This window comes from Ascidiella aspersa, chromosome 2, assembly GCF_963924565.1.
Source record: "Ascidiella aspersa chromosome 2, kaAscAspe10.2, whole genome shotgun sequence".
NCBI lineage: Eukaryota > Metazoa > Chordata > Ascidiacea > Phlebobranchia > Ascidiidae > Ascidiella > Ascidiella aspersa.
In genome coordinates, this window is record NC_139448.1 from 23,122,102 (window position 1) to 23,146,791 (window position 24,690).

Consider the following 24,690-nt stretch of genomic DNA (forward strand, 5'->3'; position numbering starts at 1 on the left):
CTTACCTGAATACTGCCCACTTTGACTTGGGAAGAAAAGTAAACGGATTAGAACTAGCCATTCACTGTTCAAGTATTTTGTGTTTAATAATACACTTTGCAGGTCACAACGCAGCTAAAACTTTTGATAGACTTCATAAAACAACACAGGCACCCGTACTCAATCAGCCCTAGACTTCCGTTACGCATTTGCGTTACTGCACAGTTCCTCTACTGCTTTATAGCGTGGCTCACATCGATTGTGTAACTCGGTTGTAATTTTCGCAGGATTTTGTAAATCGATCCATCACTCATAACTGCAAAAACAGTCAAACGAATATCAGTGCAATTTGTAAATTCCAGCTCAGTGTGATAACACTCAATTCCAACATAATAATGTATTGTGTTACTGTAAGTAAGATAACTGTGGGATTGTCGGACATTCACGAAAAAGGTTTGAGTGTATTTGAGATGTGTTGGATACAAAACATAATTAGTTACTGTACTAGTTTGGGTTTTAGACGTTCGTTGTAAGAAATTTATAATTTTAGTTTTGATTGTGTGATAATATTTTTATATAATAGATTTGAAAGAGAATCAAGCAAATCTATTCATAATGTAATTTTTTCTGCTTGCAAATAAATCTAACATAACGTATAATTACAAGGTAAATGGCAGACAAACGATTTACGACGTCCCAGATAATTCCTAGAAAACGCTGCACAAAAGAATGACAGAAAACGCTTAGCAAAAACAACCTTCAATATTTAGCATCGCTATGTAGTATGTACACAATGCATATATGCAGCAATATGACGCAGGTAAAAATATGCTTAAAAGACTCCTTACTTGAACGAGAATATACGCTTGATCTTTGGAGTGGGCGTTGAAATACTATAAACAATGCTAAGTGGTGTTGGTATCACATGTCCTTTTGGCATCATTAAGTCAATATATTTCACACTAATAATGTATTTCGGATTTTAAAATTTAGCTAAATTTCATCGCAAACAGTTAAACCATGTATTTTTTAAAGGTTGCAAGGTAAATAAAATACAAATATCTTACAGGTACACCAAACAAATATTAATAATTATAACTCAGATGTATTTGTTTTTGTTTATAAATTCTACAGCAAACAAATTTTACACGAGCCACTATTAAACTGAAGTCTAAATAAATAAACAATTAATACAGCTGAGCTAAAAAAATATAAATTTGTAACATTCCCTTTGTTTGTTTTCGTTTAAACCAGTGGTTCATGACCGAGGGTGGGGGTACGGGTCTTAGGCGAGCTCTTCTACAATATGACCTTTTTCGTAAGGTTATTTTAATTTATGGTGGCCATACATGATAAACACAATTCCTGACAAACAGGATTATTGTTTGGGCGCCATATCAATCCCAGAGATGACGTCATAGCGTGTCTGAATTCACAAGAAACCTGTTGTTCAAGAAACCTGCTGGGACGCTAGCCTGTAGCCACACAGAAATGGTATAAAATGTTTTTTGTCAAGTTGAATTAATTTTTATTGTTCATCTAGTTTAAGTTGACCGAAAAATGTAATTTAAATAACGAGAAATAACGTAAAAATATTTGCGCGAAATATAGTGTATAGTGTTGGGGGTCCATTATGTGTGAAATATTGCCGATATTTAAAATTTACGGACTTTTAAACACATTTATAGTTTTCCCTGACGCAGATTATAACACCAAATTCCCTGACATGTTAGAGAATAATCCTTGCGTCTGGCAACCCTGTTTTATTTGGTTCAATACAATACACTCATATCAGTTTTACACTGGCTTGTAAAATAATAAGCTAAAATAGAAACAAATCAGATGAGCTTAAACCGATTAAATGTGCTTCATAAATGTGAATAAGCAATACTTCGCTAAACTATGTTTTGTAACAAGGAGTATTTATGATAAAGTTTAAGACTTGTAACTATAGATCAGTGATTTACAAAATTAACCAAACTGCTCGTAAGCTTGACTAACGTTGAACACATACTCTACAAAAATGACATTTCAAACAGTATATAGAAATACTTGAAAACTCTACTGCCATATATGTCTGCCTGCAAATCATACCATAAATATCTGGGTGGAGGGGCTGTTGCAAACCCTCGGTTGAGAACCACTGTATAAAACGATTCCAACATGCGTGCTTCAGGTTGACCACAGGCTGTCCCGCGTGTTATACTCAATGGCTTTCCGGAAACTGTGCCGAAGTTATTTAGCTATCGCGTTAACCTACGAAAGAACTACAAAATAGAGGATCGATAATTATACTATTGATGCGCTTCATAAATTTAAGAAAAACATTTAGAGGGGAATTAATGTTTCATCTAACCCAGACCTGGACAAACCACGGCCCGTCCCGCCAAGCAATTTAATCCGGCCCGCGGGTCATTTTGAATTAAACTTTTTTAGGCAAAAAAAAGCAATGCTTTTTTTGATGATTTAAAATACCTATTTGTACTCTTACCAGCTTGTCAGAACAAGAATATTCAAAAACTCTTTTAAAATGCATCACACGTTGTATTATGTTTATTCAAGATCCCATTTTTTACACGGCCCGACATTTTCTGTTTCTGATGCGGCCCATTGCTAAAAATAATTGCCCACTCCTGATCTAACCTGAACTATACGGTCTCAGGTCAATTGTAAATATAAAGGTTTTACTAAACATTAACTTACAGTGACATTCAAGCTGCTTGAATGCGTCAAAAAACCTTTCGCCAACACATGTTGCCCAAACAAGTGGGGTTTTGACAGATTTCGACAAGCTGGTCGCCACAATGCCTGTCAAAAAGTTATGCCGTTTTAACCACACGAGACGCACAATACGATTGTTTACCAACATTCGACAATGAGAAAAAAATGCTAACGTAGAACATGGTTTTCTAAGTGAGTAAATAGATAAACTAATTATAGCTGATGCCCAAAGGCCTCAGGAAGCATTTGTCAATCCCGAAATGAACCAGGACATTAGCACAGAGCACCTCAAAAGATCTCTTTGGCAAACTCGATGTTTCGCTGCAAAACACTGGAGCTATACCACAAGAACTCATACAAACAATCAAAAAAAAGGAAGCCATAGTGTGTCAAGGCAAAAGTTGTTTTATTTTATACCGTATGGTAATTTATGGTTGTGGGGCATAAAAAATGGAAGAAATTACGTCACAAATTTGCGTTCTAATATGACGTAATAAAACAAGAACTCTTTGGAAACCTGCAGTTCTTAAAGATGATTTAGACCAGTACTTTCCGAAATTTTGTTGTACCAACGCCCCTTGGGTATATCCCAAAGACCCTGTAACACACACGAGACTTAAGATGCTTGATCGGGAGTGGCAGAACAACTTTAAAATAAGACGCTCCATCGTATAACAGTTTTTTTTCTTTGCCCTTTTTAGTGCAATTTTGAAATAAAAAGAACTGTAACAGCATTGACAGCCACTCTGTAGTCACAGACGAGATCGTGCCACCAATTTGGCTAAAAACATAGATAAAAATCAATAATTCAATATTTTATAATGCACACAGTTGTTGGTTTTATCTATTATACGGTCGGATATACCAAATATTACCTGTAACCACACGTCTTACTTTTCACTTCAAACAAAATCATGCTTAAACTATGGCTCGCAAGCCGCGGAATCTTATATATAGTGGTCACTGTCGCTACCCCGATATACAAGCTTAAAGCATACATTTGATAATAAGTTTGTAGGTTAAAATATTTTTATAAACGAAAAACTGTAGCTTGTAGCGTGCTTTACACAACGTAATTTGTGATGCGATAAAGTTTTTTCTACAAAAGCCCCCTCAAGTGGGTTTAGTGCGGCCAAAATGAAAAAAAAAGACTCACAACGCCCCTTTGTAACTCTTTACCGCCCACGTTTGGTAGCAATGATTTAAGTTGTGCGGTAATTTGGGAAAAATAAAATTGAATGAGAAAATGTTTTAACGCAATTCCAATTGGGCTGTAATACATAGGTAGAAAAGTCAATGACCTTAGCATAAACCGCGAAATTGTTTTGGCATTTACGTCTAGTTAACTAGTTAAAATAAACCTAGTCATATTTTACCTTTGCACACCCCTGCTTAACACCGGGATTTTTGTGTATCACACTACAAAAATCGCCAAAACATTCGTGGTTCTGTTTCCGCAATGAAAGCAATAAATCAAGATTCTTACATCGATCGGATCAGGCAATCAGTAAAAGAAAAATAAATACCAAAAACGTTTGCGGCGTGGCTTGTATCAACATTAGTTCACTCACACTGAAGCTATTGCATACCAACATTTGACATACCTCTTGGCAATTACGTATTTGTTATGGAGTTAAGTAAATACAAATAAATAACAAGTTTTTGCTACTCTTACCATATGCCGGATTCGGATTCATTAAGTTGCATTTTAACCATGGACAAGATTTGATCCTCATCGTAAGTCAAATACAAATCATACCCCAACGAGGTTTTTACCACGGTGATAGGGACAGGGCAGAACAGTAATGCACTCTCGTACTCGCAAGAGGATGCTGTGTGAATGGTCTCGTGGAGGTATGCTCCTCGTTTCTGCAGTTCTGAATTGTCAGCATTGTTTTCCATATATCGGAGGAGCGAGTTATAAGCTAAAGAAGAGGCGCCACTTCGTCGTGACGACATTTCGGGGCTGGAGGCTGATTTTACTATGGATTCGGCGCGGTTCGTTTTTTGGTTGGATTTTGCGAGTGTACTGTTCGACACTGCAGGTTTTGGAGATCGAGTGGAAGACACGACTGACTCATTAACTGTCGGCAACGACGAAGAAGAGTAAATGACCGAGGAATGCTGCGAGGTCAAAGATGATGCAGCATAGAGCGAGGAATTCGGGGTACTCGAAATGTTACAATCGCTTCTTGAATTACTTGATTTGCTAACAGTACTTTCGACATTTTTAATGTCAATTTGTTTAGAGTCGAACAGGGAACTGTTTCTGTGTGTTGAAGTGGGTCTATCGGAAAGTAACGTTGGACTCTGAACATCCATTTTCCTTGTTCTACGCCAATGTTGGTGACCGCTAACGGCTGGATCTTCACTCAAACTAGAGCGAGCTTTATAGCGCGATTCACTTGAACCTATACCTGAGCATCCTGAATCTCGCCGCAATTTTTCTGATATTCGTTTGGACAACAGTGAAGATGTCACATTTTTGTCTGCGTTTGGGTCGTTGTTGTTGACGTACCTTGGCGAGGACGAGGTAGTTGTGTTACACATTCTTACACCGGTTCGGGTTGGGTCGGGATCTGCCGCTCGAGAACCATTGTGGCTGCGATAAGTTTTTAGCATTGATCGTGACTTCAACAGTGCCTCATTAACTGGTAGCGGCTTCAGCATTCCCCCAGTGGAATTAGAGGAACTGTATCTGCCCGTATATGCAGATTCATCGCAGTTTTGAGCGTTCACTAGGCTTCTTGTGTGTTCCATTGTCACGGCTGTGCTATACTTACTGTACAAACTTTTCTAACTACCGGACCTTCATATTCACTACAAAGTGTAACTAAATCCGAAATTGACTTCGTTTTTCAAACTTGTTTTCGTTTTAGAAACATTAAGCTTTCATTTAGGCGAAGTGAAAAACTTTTACAAATGTAACTGTTGCGGTCTGCTTACAGCAGCTGGAATACATTAAAGAAAAAAGGCGAAAGAGCTGTCAACGCTTCATCCCAGACCTCGTCACACATAATTGACTAACAACATACAGTTTGGCATACCGGGGTAGATCACTTTGGGATTTTCTACTAATTTACAAGAATTGGCAAAATGTGACAGACATCAGTTGATCGGATGTTTGCCTGCAAAATTTCGTGTTCTGCGTGTCGACATTGGGAGACGGATGTTAACACTTTTTGAATAATATGCACGCAATATTTTTAAAACCATGTTTACTACAGTAGTATATGTGCTTTGTAATGCCGCCAGTGTTAAACTAATACAATTTCAATAGATATTGTGAAAATTAAACTGTTCCGCTCAACATCATTTTAAATTTCCCAAGTTAACTTTTGACCATAAGACCTACATCCCACACATGTCACAAGAGAATCACAAACACGTCAGTTCATTAAGACGTGAGAATGACGTCAATCTCCCGTAACGCATTGCTGATTATTCCATTAACTAATCATTGAAACTTATTTTGCTTTTCATCGCACGGCTGCATTTAAAGGGTTGACAACCATCTTTAGCAAAAATGTAACAAAAAGTTAAACTAATATAATTCTTTGGTATATTTCTGCCCCCCCAACACCCCCAAAGTCAATCATTCTCAAATTTTATCTTTGACAATTAAAACAATTTCGGTATAAAGACATATTGCATGAATCCAGATAAAAATAAAAACAATGCCTAAATGGGTTAAAAATATTTACGGAAAATACCGAAGTTCAATTAAAAATTCATATAAAACATACAATATAATTAGGCAACTAATTCGAGTTCTAGCAATTGTAGATATAAAAACAAGCAATCCTAATTCTATTTTTAGCAAAAGTGATTTAACAAACAACTTATTTCAAGTTAGTTATTAAAATTAAATAATCGTATACATTGATCAAGAGCGGATCAATAATATAATTTATGTTTTGGGTTTGAAGGGGTGGAATGGTTTGCAAATATGTAACCGAAGTTAAGTTAACAGCGCGAAGTGCAAAATAATGCGTGTAAACGGCTATATTTTTACCGTAATGAGTCTTCACACACTTGGATTAGAAGACATATAAAATATTGTCTACTAGACGTTATAGACTTGTGTAAATGCCAAAAAGTACATTAAACATACATTTAGGCAGAAAATGCTTTTGTGAAGAGTCTTGAGTCTGCACAGTGCTAGGCTTGCGTACACAAAGAAATGGAAATAACACTACACAGTGCCTTTAGGCTGAAAAGATTCTTTTCGGATCGAGAAAATGTAGGAACGAATCGAAATAACTTAAAACCGTAGTATAGAATAAAATATGGATGTATTGGGCACTGCAAAATTTGTTATTTCGAAGTTATTTTGTGTTGATTGTTGGATAAACTGTTGAGAGTTTGTTGATTAAACACCTGTTTGTCTGTGTGTTTTTTGTGACCATTAACTTAGTTTCAGGTATATAGCCTAGTTTTGTAACATGCAGGATATAAACGTCATTTTAGAGCTGCTGTTTATTTATAAAAAGGTGGACGCAGTTTTTATTTTTGGGGTCTACTGTTTTAATGAAGTTCAATCATAAAATAATTATGTTTTCACCAATCCAAAGTCTTCAGTCACAACTTGCGATTGTTTCTGCGGAGGGCAAGTTATTGTGTATACCAATTTTAATTGTGGTGTATGGGTCGATAAAGCGGCTGGAAACCACTTAATGAGAACATATTTTTTGATATTTGTCTAACGCTAAATCTGGAAGTCAGAAGGCACTGTTAAATAAATGTTTTCTTTCGCCTAACCGTGCTCTATCAGGCCAATGTAGAAAAATAGTGCCACCTGATGTCTAGATTTAAGTAGAACACTGACCGGGAAAGCAGTCCGTTTTAGCCAGATGTTTTATTTTTTGCGAAAACGATGATCTAGTAAATTTGTAATATTAAGCACTTTCTAAAATAGTAATTCCAAAGTAGCAATAGAATTATCTGGTAGATTTTACTAACATCTTACCGCTTTATCCGCAAGATATCAGGACTGAAGGAGGTCGGAGTACAAGGACTGCTGCAAGCCCTACGCACAGGAATCGGAATTGGTCTTGAGCTGCCTGTCATTATAATAGCGTTTCTTTTCTGGACAACCCGTTTTTCCCCACAAGTCATCATTTGCTGGCAGTAAGATTGCTGTTGGAACTTTTTGCGCAATTGAAGGACAGGTTGCTTTTTTTTGTCTTGTCGGGAAAAAATTATATTTGTTTCTGACATAGTGGCCAGATCGGCAGCATCCAACAACGATTGCAAATGGCGATGACAATCATGTTTTAACTTACAGTTTCGGGTTTCAACAGACATTTTTCTTGGAATTCGACGATTCTATCTTTCAAATAACACAAACTCTTTTCACGCAGCCTTATAATCAGAAACAGGTAACAACTATTAATGTAAGCCACTAAAATGAGAAAACTCCAATATGTAAACGTTTTCAATTTGTACGGATTAATACCATAGACAAATAACATACATCCGTAAAGTCATCTCTTTATATTTGGACAACACAGATTTGTTGGGCGAAAGTGTTTTTTAATACTCGTATAGGCCTACTGATTTTAAATGTATCTTAACGAGCTCGTGAGATTGTTTGTCGATAAACCTTGTATAGCACTATAAGTACATCACAGTCCAAACCATCAGGTGGTCGTACTAACAATACAGTCCAATTTAACCAGGTCGATGATTAACCGTGGGTATAACGATTGTTGTAAAACTCGTGGTTCCCTCACACCCTCCTATTCAAGTGCGTCCTAAAGCTATCGATTGACGTCAGTGATCGTTTGCGCGTGGGCCAACTGTGTAGCCCGTCGGTATAGAATACGGCCAAGTCACAGGACTCAAAGGATTTAATCGTTTAGTAAACATAATCTAATACGCCTAAATCAATGAAATATAAAAACGAATATGTCCGGATAAGCTAATCTGTAAAGTACAACGTTGTTAGTGTTGTAACATACCTACATATTCTACAATGTAGATGTATATTGGGCGAATAATTTCGGTGGTTAGAATAAAAACAAAGTTTCGGATTATGTCTAAAAATATATATTATGTTGCTGCATGTAGTGTACTGAAATGTTTTATCATTTTAACTTCTAACCAAAAAATATTAAAAACAACATGATCATTCTTATGAATTTTACTTTTCTAAACTCATACGTAGATTTCAGATTTAAAAATTGCTAAAGCTTGTTCAACATTGGGTGTTGAGTAGTGACTGTTAAACTCATAATTGAAAACATATACAGTAGTAAAATACCAGCTGCATTTACCAAAAATACCGCCATATTATTCCAACAAGCATCTTTATTTATTCGCAACCACAGTACATCATACATAGCTATAACAGTTGGCCTGACGACTAACTGATTATCATAAATTACTGCAGCGATAGCGTCTGAATTTGTTTGGAAAATCAAACAGGGCGAAGCACGAGCTATATCGCCGTAGCCACCCGTAAGACTCCTAAACAAACTTTACCAAATGATGCGAGTAAAATAGATTTTATGGAGCAAAGTGGTAAACTGCTATCAAAATTTATTTTGAATTTCGATATGCCATGAATTCCGATGTAAAACAAAACCATTTGAACTTGGTGAAAATAAATATTAACAATGAATATTAAACTTTATAACTGTACTTAAACAGTAGCCTACCTAAAAAGCACATTTATATACAAATAACTGATTTTTTAAAGAAACCTGATTTCTTCTTATTTTGATCGCAATTACTAATTTCTGGTATGATCACAACCCTATAGTTGAATAAACTAGGTAAAAATATACATCGACCCTTCGAAGTAAAACACAATAAACATTCTTTCACAATAGTTGACACACAACACCAATTATATCTACATCAAAAGGCAATGCTCTGGAGACTAGGTCGCAATCAGTAAACGTAAGATCTGCATTGTATTGCTTGAAGAGATATATACTAACCACAGCGAACAGAGCTATCTTAATTTTCAATAGAATTCATTCTGTTTTCGCAAAACATAATTTTTTCACTGCTTTGGTTTTGTTAAATAGTGGCATCTGAATTGCACCTCAACCCTGTCCTCAATCGCATCCTTGTCGATGTGCCATTTTGCCTTTTGCTGACTATAGCCGCATTTAACATATTTATTCAGTAAAAGCCAACGGCTAATAAAAAGTTACACAGGAAACATAACGCTAAGACTTAAGTAAATTATGAAAGCAACCTGACACTTCCCCACAGCACATTTCGATTACAACCATGATTCATCTACGGTTGGTGTTTTTTTTTTTCGTTTACAAAAACTAAGCGCAAGGAAAACGTGTGCAACAGCCAAGCACATTTGTTCTGCAGTTCACTAACAGCCAGCCACGGACATCAATTGTAAGTTAATATAAAACAGCTTTTCAAAACCAAGGGAAAATCGAACGTTTGCGTCTGCAAATCCGCTTTTGTTTGGAACTGAGACGAATGATGAAACGTGGCACAATGCATCGAGTATTGATTGTAATAAATGCGTTTGCTTGCGTATTTGTATGTCAATGTATCTATCTATGGTCCTTTCAAACATATGTTCTTAGCGTCCTTTCGGACGGGTGTTATAGATTCTGCAGGATTGGTTAATTCGTTAACGTGCAAAAAAAAATTTCGGTTGTGAGACCAGCGCAAACTTTACCTGTAATAAACATATATATCAATAGAATATTTTTGTAAGTCGTATACCTAAATTTTTGCGTTATTACCATAAAATTACAACAGGAGGTAAAATGGTTCCTTGGTAACTAAGTGATATATAAATACTATAAATAAATAAATATAATATTAATTCGTAGAACATCTTGCCTTCCTTTTTTTAAATGTATTCGTGTATGTGTTACCATATTAATGCAACTTTCGCGTATATAAAGGTCAAGCGTACATTTTTCATTAAACCCAACACTTTCAACAACATGAGATTAAGGAGCAACGAAACTCGGTTAAGCACAACTTACATAGGGGTAATAGGGGTTCTCAAATTTGTTAGGCCACCCGCCCCTAAAAAAATCATCGAAACTCGGCAAAAAAACTTGAAACAGTACACACCAACCGTAGACAAGGTAAAAAAGCCCTGTTAATTGGTTGCAAATCAATCATAAACAAAAACTCTGCATAAAGAAACTCACCAATAGAACTAAATTGAAATTAAAAACAAATGGAATTAAAAAGAAGGATATAATATCTCTCGGCACACTTGAGAGTTAGAAACGGCACCCCAAAGCCCCGATTAGGAACAACTGGTTACCTTTTAACGTGGAATTGAATTGGAATTAAAAAAATAAAGTTAAAAAAAATTGAAAAATTGGAATTAAAAAGTGGTTAAATGCAATATCGCAAAAAAAACTTGAAACAGCAAACACCAACCGTACACAAGGTAAAAAAGCCCTGTTAATTGGTTGCAAATCAATCGTTCAGAAAAACTGTGCATAAAGAAGCTCACCAATAGAACTAAATTGAAAAAAAAAGGAATTAAAAAGAAGAATATAATACCTCTCGGCACACTTAAGAGTTAGAAACGGCACCCTAAAGCCCCGGTTAGGAACCACTGATTATACCTTTTAACGTAGAATTTTATGCATTACCATTACACAACCAGGATTTTTAGATCAAACATGAGTCGCTTAAAATTTAAATCCTGAATTTTTTTGCGTAAAGTTGTTTGATATCGATTGTTTTCTCAACTGTTGTTTCCCTAGCTAAACTGCAAATGTAAATCTATAGCCCAACGAAGGTTTTTGTTATGTCACAATTACGAACTGTATGAAGGTGTGCCGGAATTAATAATGGGAAAAGTCTAAATAAAATAATAGGTCAGTGGTTTTCAAACTTTTTTCCTCGACGCCCTTATAAAAGTTTGTTAATCTTGCGACAGACCCAGGAAAAGGAACTTAGTAATATTTATTATCTTAGTTGTGTATAAAAAAAACACACTTTAAGGTACTTTTTAACAATTAATCCGAATTGACACGAAAATTGTATATATCATCAAGTTATCGTCTATTACCGTAAAACAAAATAGTTTTTCACTGATTCAACTACCAGGAGTATAAACATACAACAATTGTTTTCAAACTCGAACACTAAAGATAAAGAGAGATTAACCATACGCTTGAAACCCGTGAAATAATATTGTAAATATATTATTGACATTTTGCGATGGTATAATTAGTCTTGGCATCTGTTTCGAAAAATAAATTAAACAAAAATACAAAGCATCAATGTCAGGTTTCCTTTTTTCGAATGCTATTAAAAGTCCTCTTTCTCTAATCAGGTATTGCAAGAGGGTACAATTTTCAGGACTCTGATTGGCTTCAGAAATTTTAAGAAGTTTTCAAAATCGAAAAATCAGATAATGAAGTAATGTAATATGTATTTTTTTGCGCCCTATGGCGCGTTTCATCACAAATCACTCCTTGTCTATAATGTTTGCTGGTGTTGCCTATTGTCTATCGACATATTTCGTAGGTGTGGCGCCGAATTGTTTTAGCTCTGTTGGTGTGCCGCAAGAGAAAAAGGGTTGCGGAGCAATGGTCTATAGCAGCGCTTCTCAACCGGTGCGCCATGGAAGGCTGCCAGGTGCGCCGCGAGCAAATCGAAAAACTAATTTAATATATAAAACATGTATTTTTACTTTTCTTTAAAGCTTAGCTCATTGATTTCGCAGTACTTTCAAGTAGAAAACACAATAAGATAGCAAACAACAACATCTAAATCAGATAATCTATAGCCTAATATCACAGTACTATACGTCGTTTTTAAGACCACCGACATAATAACGCCAAATTCGCAGTAATTACCACGACAGAATAAGATCTATAATAGGCTAGATAAGACCTAAACATGTCAAATTAAGCCCAAAATTAATCGGAGTAAGACTTAAATAGACAAAACTACGCCCAAGACTGTAGGGAGAGGGTATAGAATGATTGGGGGACACCTGCTTGGCATTGGCTGTTTGCTGTCGGCATTTGGGCGCCGCTGTTTTTGCCCCCGTTTGGGGTTATGGGCGGGTAGTTGGTGGTGCTAGGAATTGGGTTAGGGTTGAAAATATTCGGGGATTAATGATAGTTATGGATGGTGTTTGGGGTTAGATAAAAGGTTATATAGGCCTTATTTTGGCCATTTAGGTCTGATTCCGATTTCGTCATTATTACGACTATTAGGTTTTAATCTTATGTACGCCTTATTTCTAACTGTATTTTATTCCGAAGTTGATGTTGTTCTTATTTTGGTCTCAAGGCTGGAGTCTCTTTTAAGATATGCAACTATAAAGCTTATATAATAAAAAATTGCAAGCAATTTAAAAGAAATAGAGGTACACCTCAAAAATTTCGCGCTCGCTTCGCTCGCAAAGTGCGCCGCCTCGTTTTAAAATTTCTCTAGGTGCGCCACAAAGTAAAAAAGGTTAAGAAACACTGGTCTATAGTATGCCATTGCAACAAAACAAACGAGGTCAGGGTTTCCTCGTCTAAAATGTAAACCATGAAAATTTGACAAAAGTCATTGTTCTAGCTAACAATCCTTTAAGAGCCATCATCTTTAATCGTATATTTTCGTTTTGGCTGCAACATTAGCTTTCACTGTTTTATCTATAAACCAGGGGCAATATGCACTATATATCTTAAGTGCCAACAATATATAGGCAGTGATACAATTAACTTCTCCAGCCCTTATTGGACGCGCGCCGTCGCTAAACTAAATCCGAATTGAGAGATGTGATTGTTAAATCATAGTCAACTGGTACAGTTTTGTCTTAATGAATGAGGGAATAAAATTATCTGGCAGCATTTCATAGATTTCAATATGGAATCATTGTGCGACCCTCGTTAAAGATTAAAACGACGCACCAGGGCGTCGCAACGCAAAGTTTGAGAACCTCTGCATTGGATAAAAATAAAAATGATAATTAGGTCTAACTACATGCTTCATATTTATTGCACACTTAAGTAGCATGATAATAATTAGATTAACAAATAAGCGTTATCCTCTGTTTTGTCATGCACTGATCGACAAAGAATTTTTTTGTTGAAAACGGTGCCAAATTTGAACATGGTATAACATACCTTGACTCTAAAACAGTGTTTCTCACAGTTTTTAAGCTTAATGCACACTAAAAAAATAAAAACAAAAGGCGACACACTTCTTATATTTCGACACTGCGTGAATGCGTAATTATTAAGTTTGCGTCCTGCATGCCTGTTTGTATTCGAATATTTTTTTCCAAAATTACAAAGTTTTCGCGGTAAACTTGAGAATCTCTCGAGGCACACTTGTGTGTCGCGGTATACAGTTAAAAACCACTGCGTTAAACTATAATTTGTGACGCAATGCTGGAGTGAACCGCTTTTTTGACAGGTTTGGGCTCGGTTATAGTTCGGCTTTTTTTCAAAATTTCGTTTCAGTTGAATTCTTACAAAACATGTTTCAGGTTTAGCTACGGTTAACAAAAATATCTTAAAACCGGTTCATACTCCCTGAGATATTGTGCGCTTTATACATCCTAGTGGGTGTTTTCATAGAAGTTTCGTTGGAAAACTTTAAACTGTATACCAGTTGATTACGTCGAATTAGGGAGTCGAATAATTCGTGCGAAAAAACTCGCCTTTATTTCATTTTTTTACATACAAGCTGACCCTCTTTAAGTTACATGTTACGCTATGACGTATCTTTGTGACTTCGTACCTAAATGACCACAAAAATTGCTATCTGGTGGTTGTTTCAAAGCGTCCCGATTTTAAGCATAAAATAAGGCAGCCCAATAGTTATTATGGTAATGTAAGTTTTGCATAAAATTAATGGTACTATAGTCAACTTTTAAATATAACTGTAAATTTCACTTTTCCGTAATGCGTATACTATAGTGACAGGGAATCCCAACCAATTTCTCGGTCTTAATACATGCATATTCTCATAAATGGTTAACTAAATTACATCGTGTAAATATCAGGGGCATGAGGAGATGGAAACTCATCTAATAGAAGTCATTCCTTATAATGGAAGCCCAGCGATGTTCGTCACCCTTTGCGCCATTTTTTAACGTTTTTGTCGCACATTTTGTGACTTTATGTGTCAAAAGTGTTATGACAAAAACAGAAAAAATTAGTTTTTGCCTGTAAGAGGAATGGTAATATTTTTGTTCCGTGATCACAGTTTAATATAAAACAATGTCATAACCACTAGTTAAAGGCAAGTTTTTGCACGGTAAATTATGTAGGTGCAGCATCAATAAAAACGAATAGTCACATACCATATCCACGAGTGGCGTCGGAATTGAGGTGGGCGACCTACTGACAAATGGAAATGCGGCAATCTGTTGAAACGATGTTGTTGAAGGCTTTCGTAACCTCTTTTTTCAGCTATCTCATGCTTACTGCTACCAGTGCGACACGATAGTTCGTCATTCACACCAAGGTCGATATCGTCCCCACTACTTTGACTCTCACAACAGTCGCTATCACCCACAGATCCCCCACCGAACCCGAAGTGGCCACGCGTTCCAGCAGATCTGCGTGGCTTGTGTCCATGTTTTGCCTTATTTTGCTTATTAGGTAAGTCAAGACTTGTCCTGTCTCCCGATTGGTGGTGGTTACAATACAAAGATGATATGACTGAATGTGACTCTACATTAGACGAAGGCGACGATAAGCCACCTGATTTGTTGGCAGTCATTGGTGCAAGTTTATAAATCCCTGGTCGTATTTTGACGCTGGCCGTCAGCAAATCGTCATCTGGAGCGTTAACGTCGTTCAGTTTGATAATAGGAAGCAGCGGAAGGTTGTTGGACATTGGTAAACATACAGATTCACTAGGTGAGAAGTGTTGCATATTTTTTAAATTATCTAGCGCCGCAGGCATAAAGTGATAAATGCATATACAACTCCACTAATTTTTTTAGTAAGCCACAGCACAACAACTTGTAAAGTAATATCCTGTTACAAAGAGACCCAGTCGCATGATTAATACGATTATTTATTATTATTATTAACATTATTGGCTATTACAAGAAATTCCTTATTGTACAACTATACTCAAGGCTTCCTGTGATCTTTATTAAACATACTGGGCTGCAGTCGAAAAAGTAAAATCGAACTATTTTCATCTCTACACAATCGCCTTTTAAACAACCTGATTAAGGTAATGTCTTTGAAATAAAACTCAGAAATTGTTTTCCATTTTTAAGCCTCGACTACTGAGGTGGTAAGCTACACACTCAACGCAGCGCAACCAAAAATAATATATGTAATTCCAATTAGGCATTTCAATCAATCGTGCTCCTTAAAACCTTTTTTATGGCAGACCAATGGCGGGCATGCAAACAATTGGATTGTTAAGAGTTGTGCGACCAAGAGGTGGCCATTAATTTCCTGTCCCTGCAACAATGAGCTAGCCATAATATAATGCAACCAGTTTAATAAATTACACTTTAGGAAAAGGTCGAATGGCGACTAATTCATAATTTTGGTACACTAAAAACCAACCTATAAGTTTATGCATAAAAATCCACCAAAAATGTTAACCAAATAAGCCAAAGCATGAGAAAAATTAGGACAGCTTGAACGTTTACTTTTAGGTCAAGAAGTTTTCTAACAGATTATAAACATTATTAATACTGACAAACCATACACTAGACGAGGCCTTCTACACAACTTCGATCATTAAAATATCTGTATTTCCATAGCTTGTCATTAAGTCAACGGTCACATTAAAATAAAGCAATACGTTGTAGCTTTGCAGACATGTGGTTGCACAACCCCACAAAATGATACGTTCGCGTTCGTTTTAACAGGAAAGTCGATTAGTAGGGATGGCGGTCGATGCATTGTCATACGACTGGTTCTATTATTTATTACGGCATTATAATATTTATGATTCAGGAAAAAACACAAGTGATACCAAAGGCGATTTTCAGGACAAAAAATTATGAACGACTTTATAAAATATAAGGTACTACAGATGCTTAATTTAAACATGAAGTTATGTTTAAATTGAGATGGAAATATACTGCATAACATGAACTTAATGATGATTTTCCAAGCCAAAAAGTCAAGATGCCATCATCTTGATTAAGACGTTTCGATACGAACTTGTATCATCTTCAGTTCATGTGACTGATACAAGTTCGTATTGAAGATGATACAAGTTCGTATCGAAGATGATACAAGTTCGTATCGAAACGTCTTTATCAGGATGATGTCGATCTACTTGACGTTTTTGACTTTGAAATTCATTATCAAGCTACATTACAGATCCGTGCATAGTGTACCAAGTATTGGTATCCTTTTCGAACTTAATCTTTGTGTTAACAAAATAAAAAGGGTCGAGTAGATCGACATCATCCTGATGACTCGACATACAATGCGCAAAAGTATATAAATATGCTTATTCTTTACTACTGTTTTTTTCACTACTGGGGGCATGTTTTTACTGATTTATTATAGCTGCACCAGAAGTTAGCGCCTAACACTAAATGCAAAGTTATACAATTGTTGTCTTGCACAGATCAGCTCCACAATAGCCTCCAGCTTGTATTTAAACTATTTAGCCTATTTAAACTATTTAAACTATTTAAACTATTTAAACTATTTAAACTATTTAGCTTTAATATTTTCATTTTTTTTCAAATTAGATTAAATTTAAAATAACAATAATTAAAATCGTAAAAAATGTACAAATTAATCCACATTAAGATTGGCACTTTTCAGGCTGAACAATCCACTTGCTTGTATAAACATTCTGGCTAGAAAACTAAAAAAGTGCCTCCGACAAGTAGCATTTTAATTACAAACAGAAATTAGGTTTGAATTAGAACGAGCAGAATGTCGCTCATTCGTCGAACTTTACTCGACTACAGGTATCCAGGTGTCCAAGTCTGCTGTTTTGAAATGTATGTGTTTTTAACATTAATCGTTGTATTACTCTATTTCAATCCAAATTGAAATGTATTTTTAAAAATTACAAAATAATAAACGTTTTATTGCTGCCTTAACTTTGGTTTACAGTTTCACTGAGATTTTTAATTTCACCTGGCCAGCAAAGGATATAACGTGCTTATACCGGTATACGCTGATGTTTCTGGTTGCAAAATATATACAGGAACACTGACTTATGTTTATCTACTATTTCAATGGTTACGTGCCTGACAAAAAGCAAGAGATAAACAGTAAAACATACCACAGTGAAAAGAGTGTAACAATAGTATTTGTACAAGAACAAAATTGCTTTAAATTATACGTAACTTAACGCTACATTATTGACGTGACGTAAACACAACATTATTGCTTAGCTGGTCTCCCTTCAAATTACTGTGGCGTGCGAACTACCCACAGAACTGCACACAACCCCCTGTTTTTCGTTGGACGATCGGTGATAGGTGATGTCGTTTGTACAGCGCTCGACGCTGAGTCCTATCTGATTACACGTAAGCTGGCTGAACAATGCAAGCAATATAATAGGCGGGTGTAAAATAACAGGCCTTGTCGATTACTGAGTTTCGCCAAACAAAACTCTTTAACAGCATACATTTATAAACAGATGTCATTTAAAGCTCAAAAGTAAACATAGCATCACACAAAATTGTCCCATTTTGCCTCGGACAAGCAAAGTATAAACACGTTGGCGCGAGGCATGCGGTATACTCCTTCACGCTAAACCTGCATTGTAAAACAGCAATGTGCGATATTGCTTTTTAGCATTTCTTCGCGCAACTCTTTATCGGCAATGTTGACAGGCCAAACATGGGTCGCTTCCACGACTAGACCGCCATTCACCTCAGCTGCGCGATTAACTTTTGTCGCCTTTCCACGGTTTTATGAGTTGTATGTCCGGACACACCATGGCGTCAGACTTTTTTCCGAAATATGCGCTCTAAAGTGAAAAGCAAACAGACAGAGTAAACCACAAATCTGCTTTTAATGGAATTCGCGCGGGCTGAGCTTCCTGACTCCGCAGTTAAGACACGTTTACCCCTTCACACAACGCCTATGCACACTTATACAATAGGTTGAGCGAATGGCACACCAAAAAAAAACATGCAGATTTAGCACAAACTTAACACAAGCGCGGGTTATGGCAATGACACGCCCACTTTACAGTCGTTCCGGTGTGGAGACGCATTTGTATAAAACTCTTAACCTTACCAGACCAAGTTGTTCAAGTGGAACATCAACAATTAACAAAACTAACATCACTATATAACACCCATTTCAATTACCGACGAAATGGTGTAATTGTTGCGCAGTTTATTTTATTGGCTACTCTATGTGTTGTTTTCATTTTATTCACCATTCCTGTTTTATTCACTGCATTTTTCACACATATTTGTTCTCCGCTGCACCTCAATGTCTATTCCTATCTTTTTACGTTTTCGGACACCTTTTATCATTAGATATATTCGGCACTCTTATTTCTCATCACGTTTATTTGTGAAAAAGATTTTCGAGATTCGCTATACTAAACAGTTGTGCCCCTTTTTAGATATTGTACGCTTATTATTTTATCCTCTAAATTGTCTATTGTAGTCTACTGTCGTCTCAGACATCGGGCAGACCATTAAGCAGAGCTCAATATTTTGTGGGAACAATAAGAATTTGTCATATGGAAACATTATTACTGTGTTAGGTGATATATATTTCTATAAGAACTGATTTAATATGTTTTGGTATAAGTTTTTAAACTCAAATGTAGCTAGGGGTTATGGCTGGGTAATAGCCTTAACCCGAGCTCCATCAAACTTTTTCTAACTGAGATAGGAAACATTTGGGAGGTATAGGTCACAGACTATAACAGACTAAACAAAAAATCCAATTCTATAATGGCGCCGAGGTACTTTAGTACAGCAATAAAAATATCATTTTTGTAAACCAAGTTCTATCAAACTACAATACCAAAAAAAACTTGAATTATTAGAACAGTATGACTACAAAGTTGAATAAATCGACTTAGTAATTTAAAATTGAAATACTATTGAACGGTATATTGATCAAACGTCCTAACCTTAAACTGTATGGAAATTTTAACAATTCGCAATTTAAAGCCCCTTTGAAGCATAACAGTTCATGAAATATTCATAAATGCTTAGCAGCCTCTGGCTCACAATTATGGTAAAGTCATTGAAAAAACGTTTTTTAAAGTTAGGTCTGTAGTATATAGGACAATATAAGAAATGGTTTACATTTGTAAGTTACGACAATAAAAGTGAAATATTTGTAAATCAACAGCTCAGAAGTGGTACAGATAAATTTAGGCAAAATAGGTAACTTCTACTTAACCCTAGCAAATTCGATGTACTGTTTAGAAAATCATGGTGAAATACGTTCTTCCAGAGTCTAGGCCCCATCTCCCCTTTTTGCTTTTAGTTGATATCATGACTAAATCACTGGCCATCAGTGATGATTCAAAATCTATCTAAAAAGGGGCGGGAAAACACGCTCGATGTACCTAATGGACATTCGGCACCACCTGGGAACTCATACCTCGACCGTTACACCATTGCCAAGTATGATTGTTTTTGTTTTGCGTTCACGGTACAAAAACAATGAATATATCTAGGCAAAGTTGTGTAGAAACGGCTCAAAACGCAAGGTGTTGGTAAAACCAGAAAAAATACATATTAAGTTGCAATAGATTTAAATCATATGGGGATACGTTAGTAATATTAAGCTTGCTGCAATACTGCTAATATATATAGGACTGAAAACTATTTAACAGGCATATTTTACTAAATTGCAACTCATCGGAAGGTGTCTACAATATAGTGATGCTACACTACAGTTTCACTAAAGTCGAAAAAAGATTTATACTATTTTCACAGCACAGGATAATTTAACTAATCATGTTCAACGTAACGATTCACTTCAGCTGTTTTTTGTTCTGCGGATACGCTAGTGTGAACAATGAACACGTTACCTGGTTCTTGCCACAGTAAATCGCCTGCTTGTTTCCCCGCCTCGCTTCACCATAAAACGCCTCATTGTTTGGGGAGAAACGGGCGGAGAAGGCCCGGGACTGATACCTCCCGGCAGAAGTCCACAGCGTTGCTTCTCCTGTTGGATTTTTGCCAGGTGATGCTTATGCTCGAGCCTCCGAAGCGTTCCAGGCGATAAGTGAGGAACCAAGCAGTTGGGATGGGCGTTGCTGTGTTGGCTGTACATTGGGCCGTCATCCGGTTCTCTAACTTCCATTCTAGGATAATTTTTTGCAGTTGTTTTTTGAGTTGGGGCATCCATCAAAACTTGTAGATTTTCTACAGAAGTAGGTTGTGGTTCAGAGATGGACTTCTCTGGTAGAGTACAGAGTTTGCTTGAACGGCGATTGAACGCAGGCGACGTAAGTAAACTTCGTCGATCTGGTTCGCTGAAGGTTTGGCCTTTGGCAAGCGACTGTTTTTTCTGTTGACTGTCTTCATTGCGATGAGTTGAAGTAAAACTAAACGGTCGAAAAGTAGCTAGTTCTTTATCACCTTTTGACATTTTGGGTTTCTATGCTTCCAATGTATTTGAATAACAAATTACACTCTTATAAAGTTAAATAGCTTGAATAAAACATAATAAAAGTACAATTTACATCTAAAAACAAAAATTTTTGTTTGGAAGATTTAAGGTACCTACAAATAATGACCATTTCATTAAACATTAGTATAATATAATATGCTTTTAGGGGTACCTACATGAAGTTGATTTGAAATTTAATTCTTATTGACTTGTTATAATGTTTTGACTTTTACAGATTTTCCATATATTTATGAATCAACCGGACTAAACCAAACAGTTGCTATAACAAATAAAAGATTCGTGATGCAAGGAAAATTAGATAAATTAGCTTTGTAACAGAGCAGAAGAATAGTTCTTTGATAATATCTTGGTAAATTTTCAACATAAGTATTAACAAATCAGTAATTCAACTGGTATACGTATGCTGCCTAATTTTTGCTCTATATTTCTTGACACTCATAGTGGTCTCAGTTTTTTCTGTTTATCTCGATACCTAATTATAAAATGTATGACAATATCCAAGAGAGTTATTGATTTTTCTCGTTTACCAGCAGGTCCACACAGACCAAGGCTTGCATAAGGTCAGCTAAGTACATTTAATATTTTTTGTCCAATACATGCTTGAACGACACCGATCTATTTAAAGCCCTTTGAGTTTAACGTGTAGAAAAACAGCATCTGTATTTGCTATTTAACGTGTTTGTTGGGCGTATTGAGAATGAATCTCTGTTTAAAATCGTCATTCCACACTTAACCCCGTAATCCGTATGTGTCCTGCTGATGCAGTCGGCAACTGACGCAACAAATAAGCAGTCGCTCTAGTGGCATTTAGTTTGGCACGGCTGCCGGAAAAACTCAACTAGACTGAACTGTAGACACAACTATTATATTGCAATACTTTCACGAGGTGCCCGCGCTGTGAGCTGTATTCATTAAATGCGCAATTATGCTGGATTTTTTTGTAGTTTGTAGTTTCGATTTAGTGGAGTTGAATTGTACCGGTACGGCTGTCTCACCTGTTAAAATATACAACTTGCTTAGTTCGTTTTTTTATTTAAATTATTAGCTAAACTTTACTTAAGGGCTGACCAATTCATCAGAAAAACGGTTGTACTCTGACAGTTTTGTCGTCACATATCAGTATACTATATGTTATGAAAGCTACTGGTTTCGGCTTAGGAGATTGTTTCTTCGGGTTCTGCATACATACTATATTATTTCTTCGGAAATAATATTAAATAACAAGCTGATAATATACTACCATATTTCCCCACGTTTGTTATATATCTACTGTGGCTTGTTAGATGGATTTATCGAACACAGCAAAAAACTAATGGAGGTACATCTTGCACCAACACAAGCCCTGAACAATCCATGTGATGGTTATTTAGAAATACAGAAAAACATTCCTTTTTAGCTTTCCGTTAAACGTTTATTTGTTTCCACTAATTATATGTATACATGATCTAGTTGGCGTAATAATCGCCTGAATTTAAGACTTGCATGTAAGGCGCTTATACCGGCGCAGAAGGTGCGGGGTAATTTGGCCGCAAAAATGATATCTGAATAAATGCAATGTATATAGGATATCATCTTGTTATACTAACGGTTTTATTTTTGCATGGTCGTAACTAACAACTCGCGCGTCACTGTCTAATAGAGTATTGAATGTCAAATATGTCAATTGTATAGCTCGCAAGCAGGATTTCCCATCAAAACTTCTCTTCGACGCTGCGCCTTCGCGCATGCTGTAAACTCTGCAATACAAGTTAGTTTTCTGACTATGAATGGTGAACAAAATGTCACTGTTAAACAGCACAGACTACTTTTAAATAGTAGGATCGTTTAGGCTTGGGTCCAGTAAACCGTTTGTTATGATTATTTCAAAACATCGTAACAACAACAAAACAGCAGTTGATAACCAAAATGTCACTGTAAAACAGCACAAGCCTGCAGTCTGGTCTGCTAATTACCAACTATACTGCATTGTCACAAAAGGTACCTTGTTGTTTCACCGCGGCTAACCTCAATTCACCGTTGGCCAATGCTTAACTGGTATCAATAACTATTTCTAAAATACACAATACAATTACATTGCAAAATGTGTTGTGACCGCATTATAGTGCATCTCTAGGAAAATGAGATCTGGTCTACAATGATTTAATATAGGTTAACCAAATTTTTCAGTTTTGAACAAACCACTTCCTCATGGATAGACATTCTGTATTTACAATTAAATAAATGCGTATCATTGAAAGTGTGCAGTGCTAATTAAGGTTCGACAGATTATAATGATGTGGTGCTCTGGGCATCGGGCCATCGTAGTGTGTGCGATTAACTGTAACACCCAAATTGTTTTTGTAATGTTTTGATAACATTATCGCAAAAAACGAAGAGCTTCAGGCAATATTTCAATGTATCTGCTACTGCTGTTTAAATTTATTTAGACCTAAGTCTGGTGGTGGTAACAAACGTATATAGAACAACAACTTATACATTTCACGCTGTACTGCATTCTTCTATTTGGCTTCTCTCTCCATAGTAAAGCACACAACTTTCACTAGTTTAAGCGCTAATGAATTTTAGTATTCTCTCGACTTGCGCAAACAGGTGAACGTCACAGTCAATACGGTCTACCCAATCTATGTGCTCTTGGTCGAGTTTAAACTGTTTGTTAACAGATTGACAACGCGTAGTTGTTTTTCAACAGAGAAACAACACGTAGTTGGATATGGCTGGAATAATATTAGTCACGGAATACAAATAAAAAAACTTAGACAGTAATACCAAACTTTTTGATGTGTGATCTATTTAGTAGCTGTAACTGAGAGCCATACCGACGGATCTTTATGTAAATACTTATAGTTACCGACAAGATAGCTACGAATAAAACATACATTGGAAATGCGAACCGCTTAAACTTAAAGGATAAGTTTTTAAATATAAATGAATAGGTTTGGTTTGCCATTTCTTAGAAATGCCTTCATATAACTGCAAATAATACGGAAGCTTGTTGTATTACTAAATTTCTTACTTTTTTAGAAAATATGTTGTGAGTCAAGTCATTTGTTAGCACCTAATGCACTATTAGTTTTGTTAAGAGACTTGTTTTTATAGTATTGGGTTGTTAGTAAAGAACTACAGGTGTTGATACTGACAGGCTTTCAACCACAAAATATGCCAACTATAGAGTAGTGAACTGATAAAGTAACAAGTTTTTCCGATATAAGTCCGATACCACATTTCGAATAATTTTGTGGCGTTTTGACTAGTTTTTCATCAAATTGTGAGCACGGTTCGTTTCTATGAACTTCAAACAGCAATAAACGAAAGGGTTTGACTCCATTTATAATTTGAAATACAGCGTTGCTTCAGAATCCTGTGCAAATTCCAAACACTAATAATAAATAAATGGCAGTTTACGTGCTTACTTAAACTGAAGTATTCCTAAGACTTAATAGGACTTAATTCACCAATGAAT

The 24,690-nt window shown here is 36.1% G+C and overlaps 1 protein-coding gene across 9 annotated transcripts in view; it reads right to left on the minus strand.

Annotated features, from left to right (window-relative positions):
• The window catches only part of LOC146164357 (3',5'-cyclic-AMP phosphodiesterase 4C-like), a 54,084-nt gene that overhangs the window by 20,028 nt on the left and 9,366 nt on the right, over positions 1-24,690 (minus strand). The window contains exon 1 of one of the 9 annotated variants that reach the window (XM_083383173.1): positions 20,626-21,276. The exons of 4 other annotated variants lie outside the window; for them this stretch is intronic. In XM_083383173.1, coding sequence (XP_083239299.1) covers positions 20,626-21,188 — 563 coding nt within the window. In that variant the 5' untranslated portion in view covers positions 21,189-21,276. Of the gene's footprint in view, positions 1-5; positions 3,793-4,375; positions 5,057-7,669; positions 9,585-14,968; positions 15,999-20,625; positions 21,277-24,690 lie in introns of those variants that run through there. 4 more of the 9 variants (XM_083383172.1, XM_083383174.1, XM_083383171.1 and 1 more) reach the window with 4 other exon arrangements.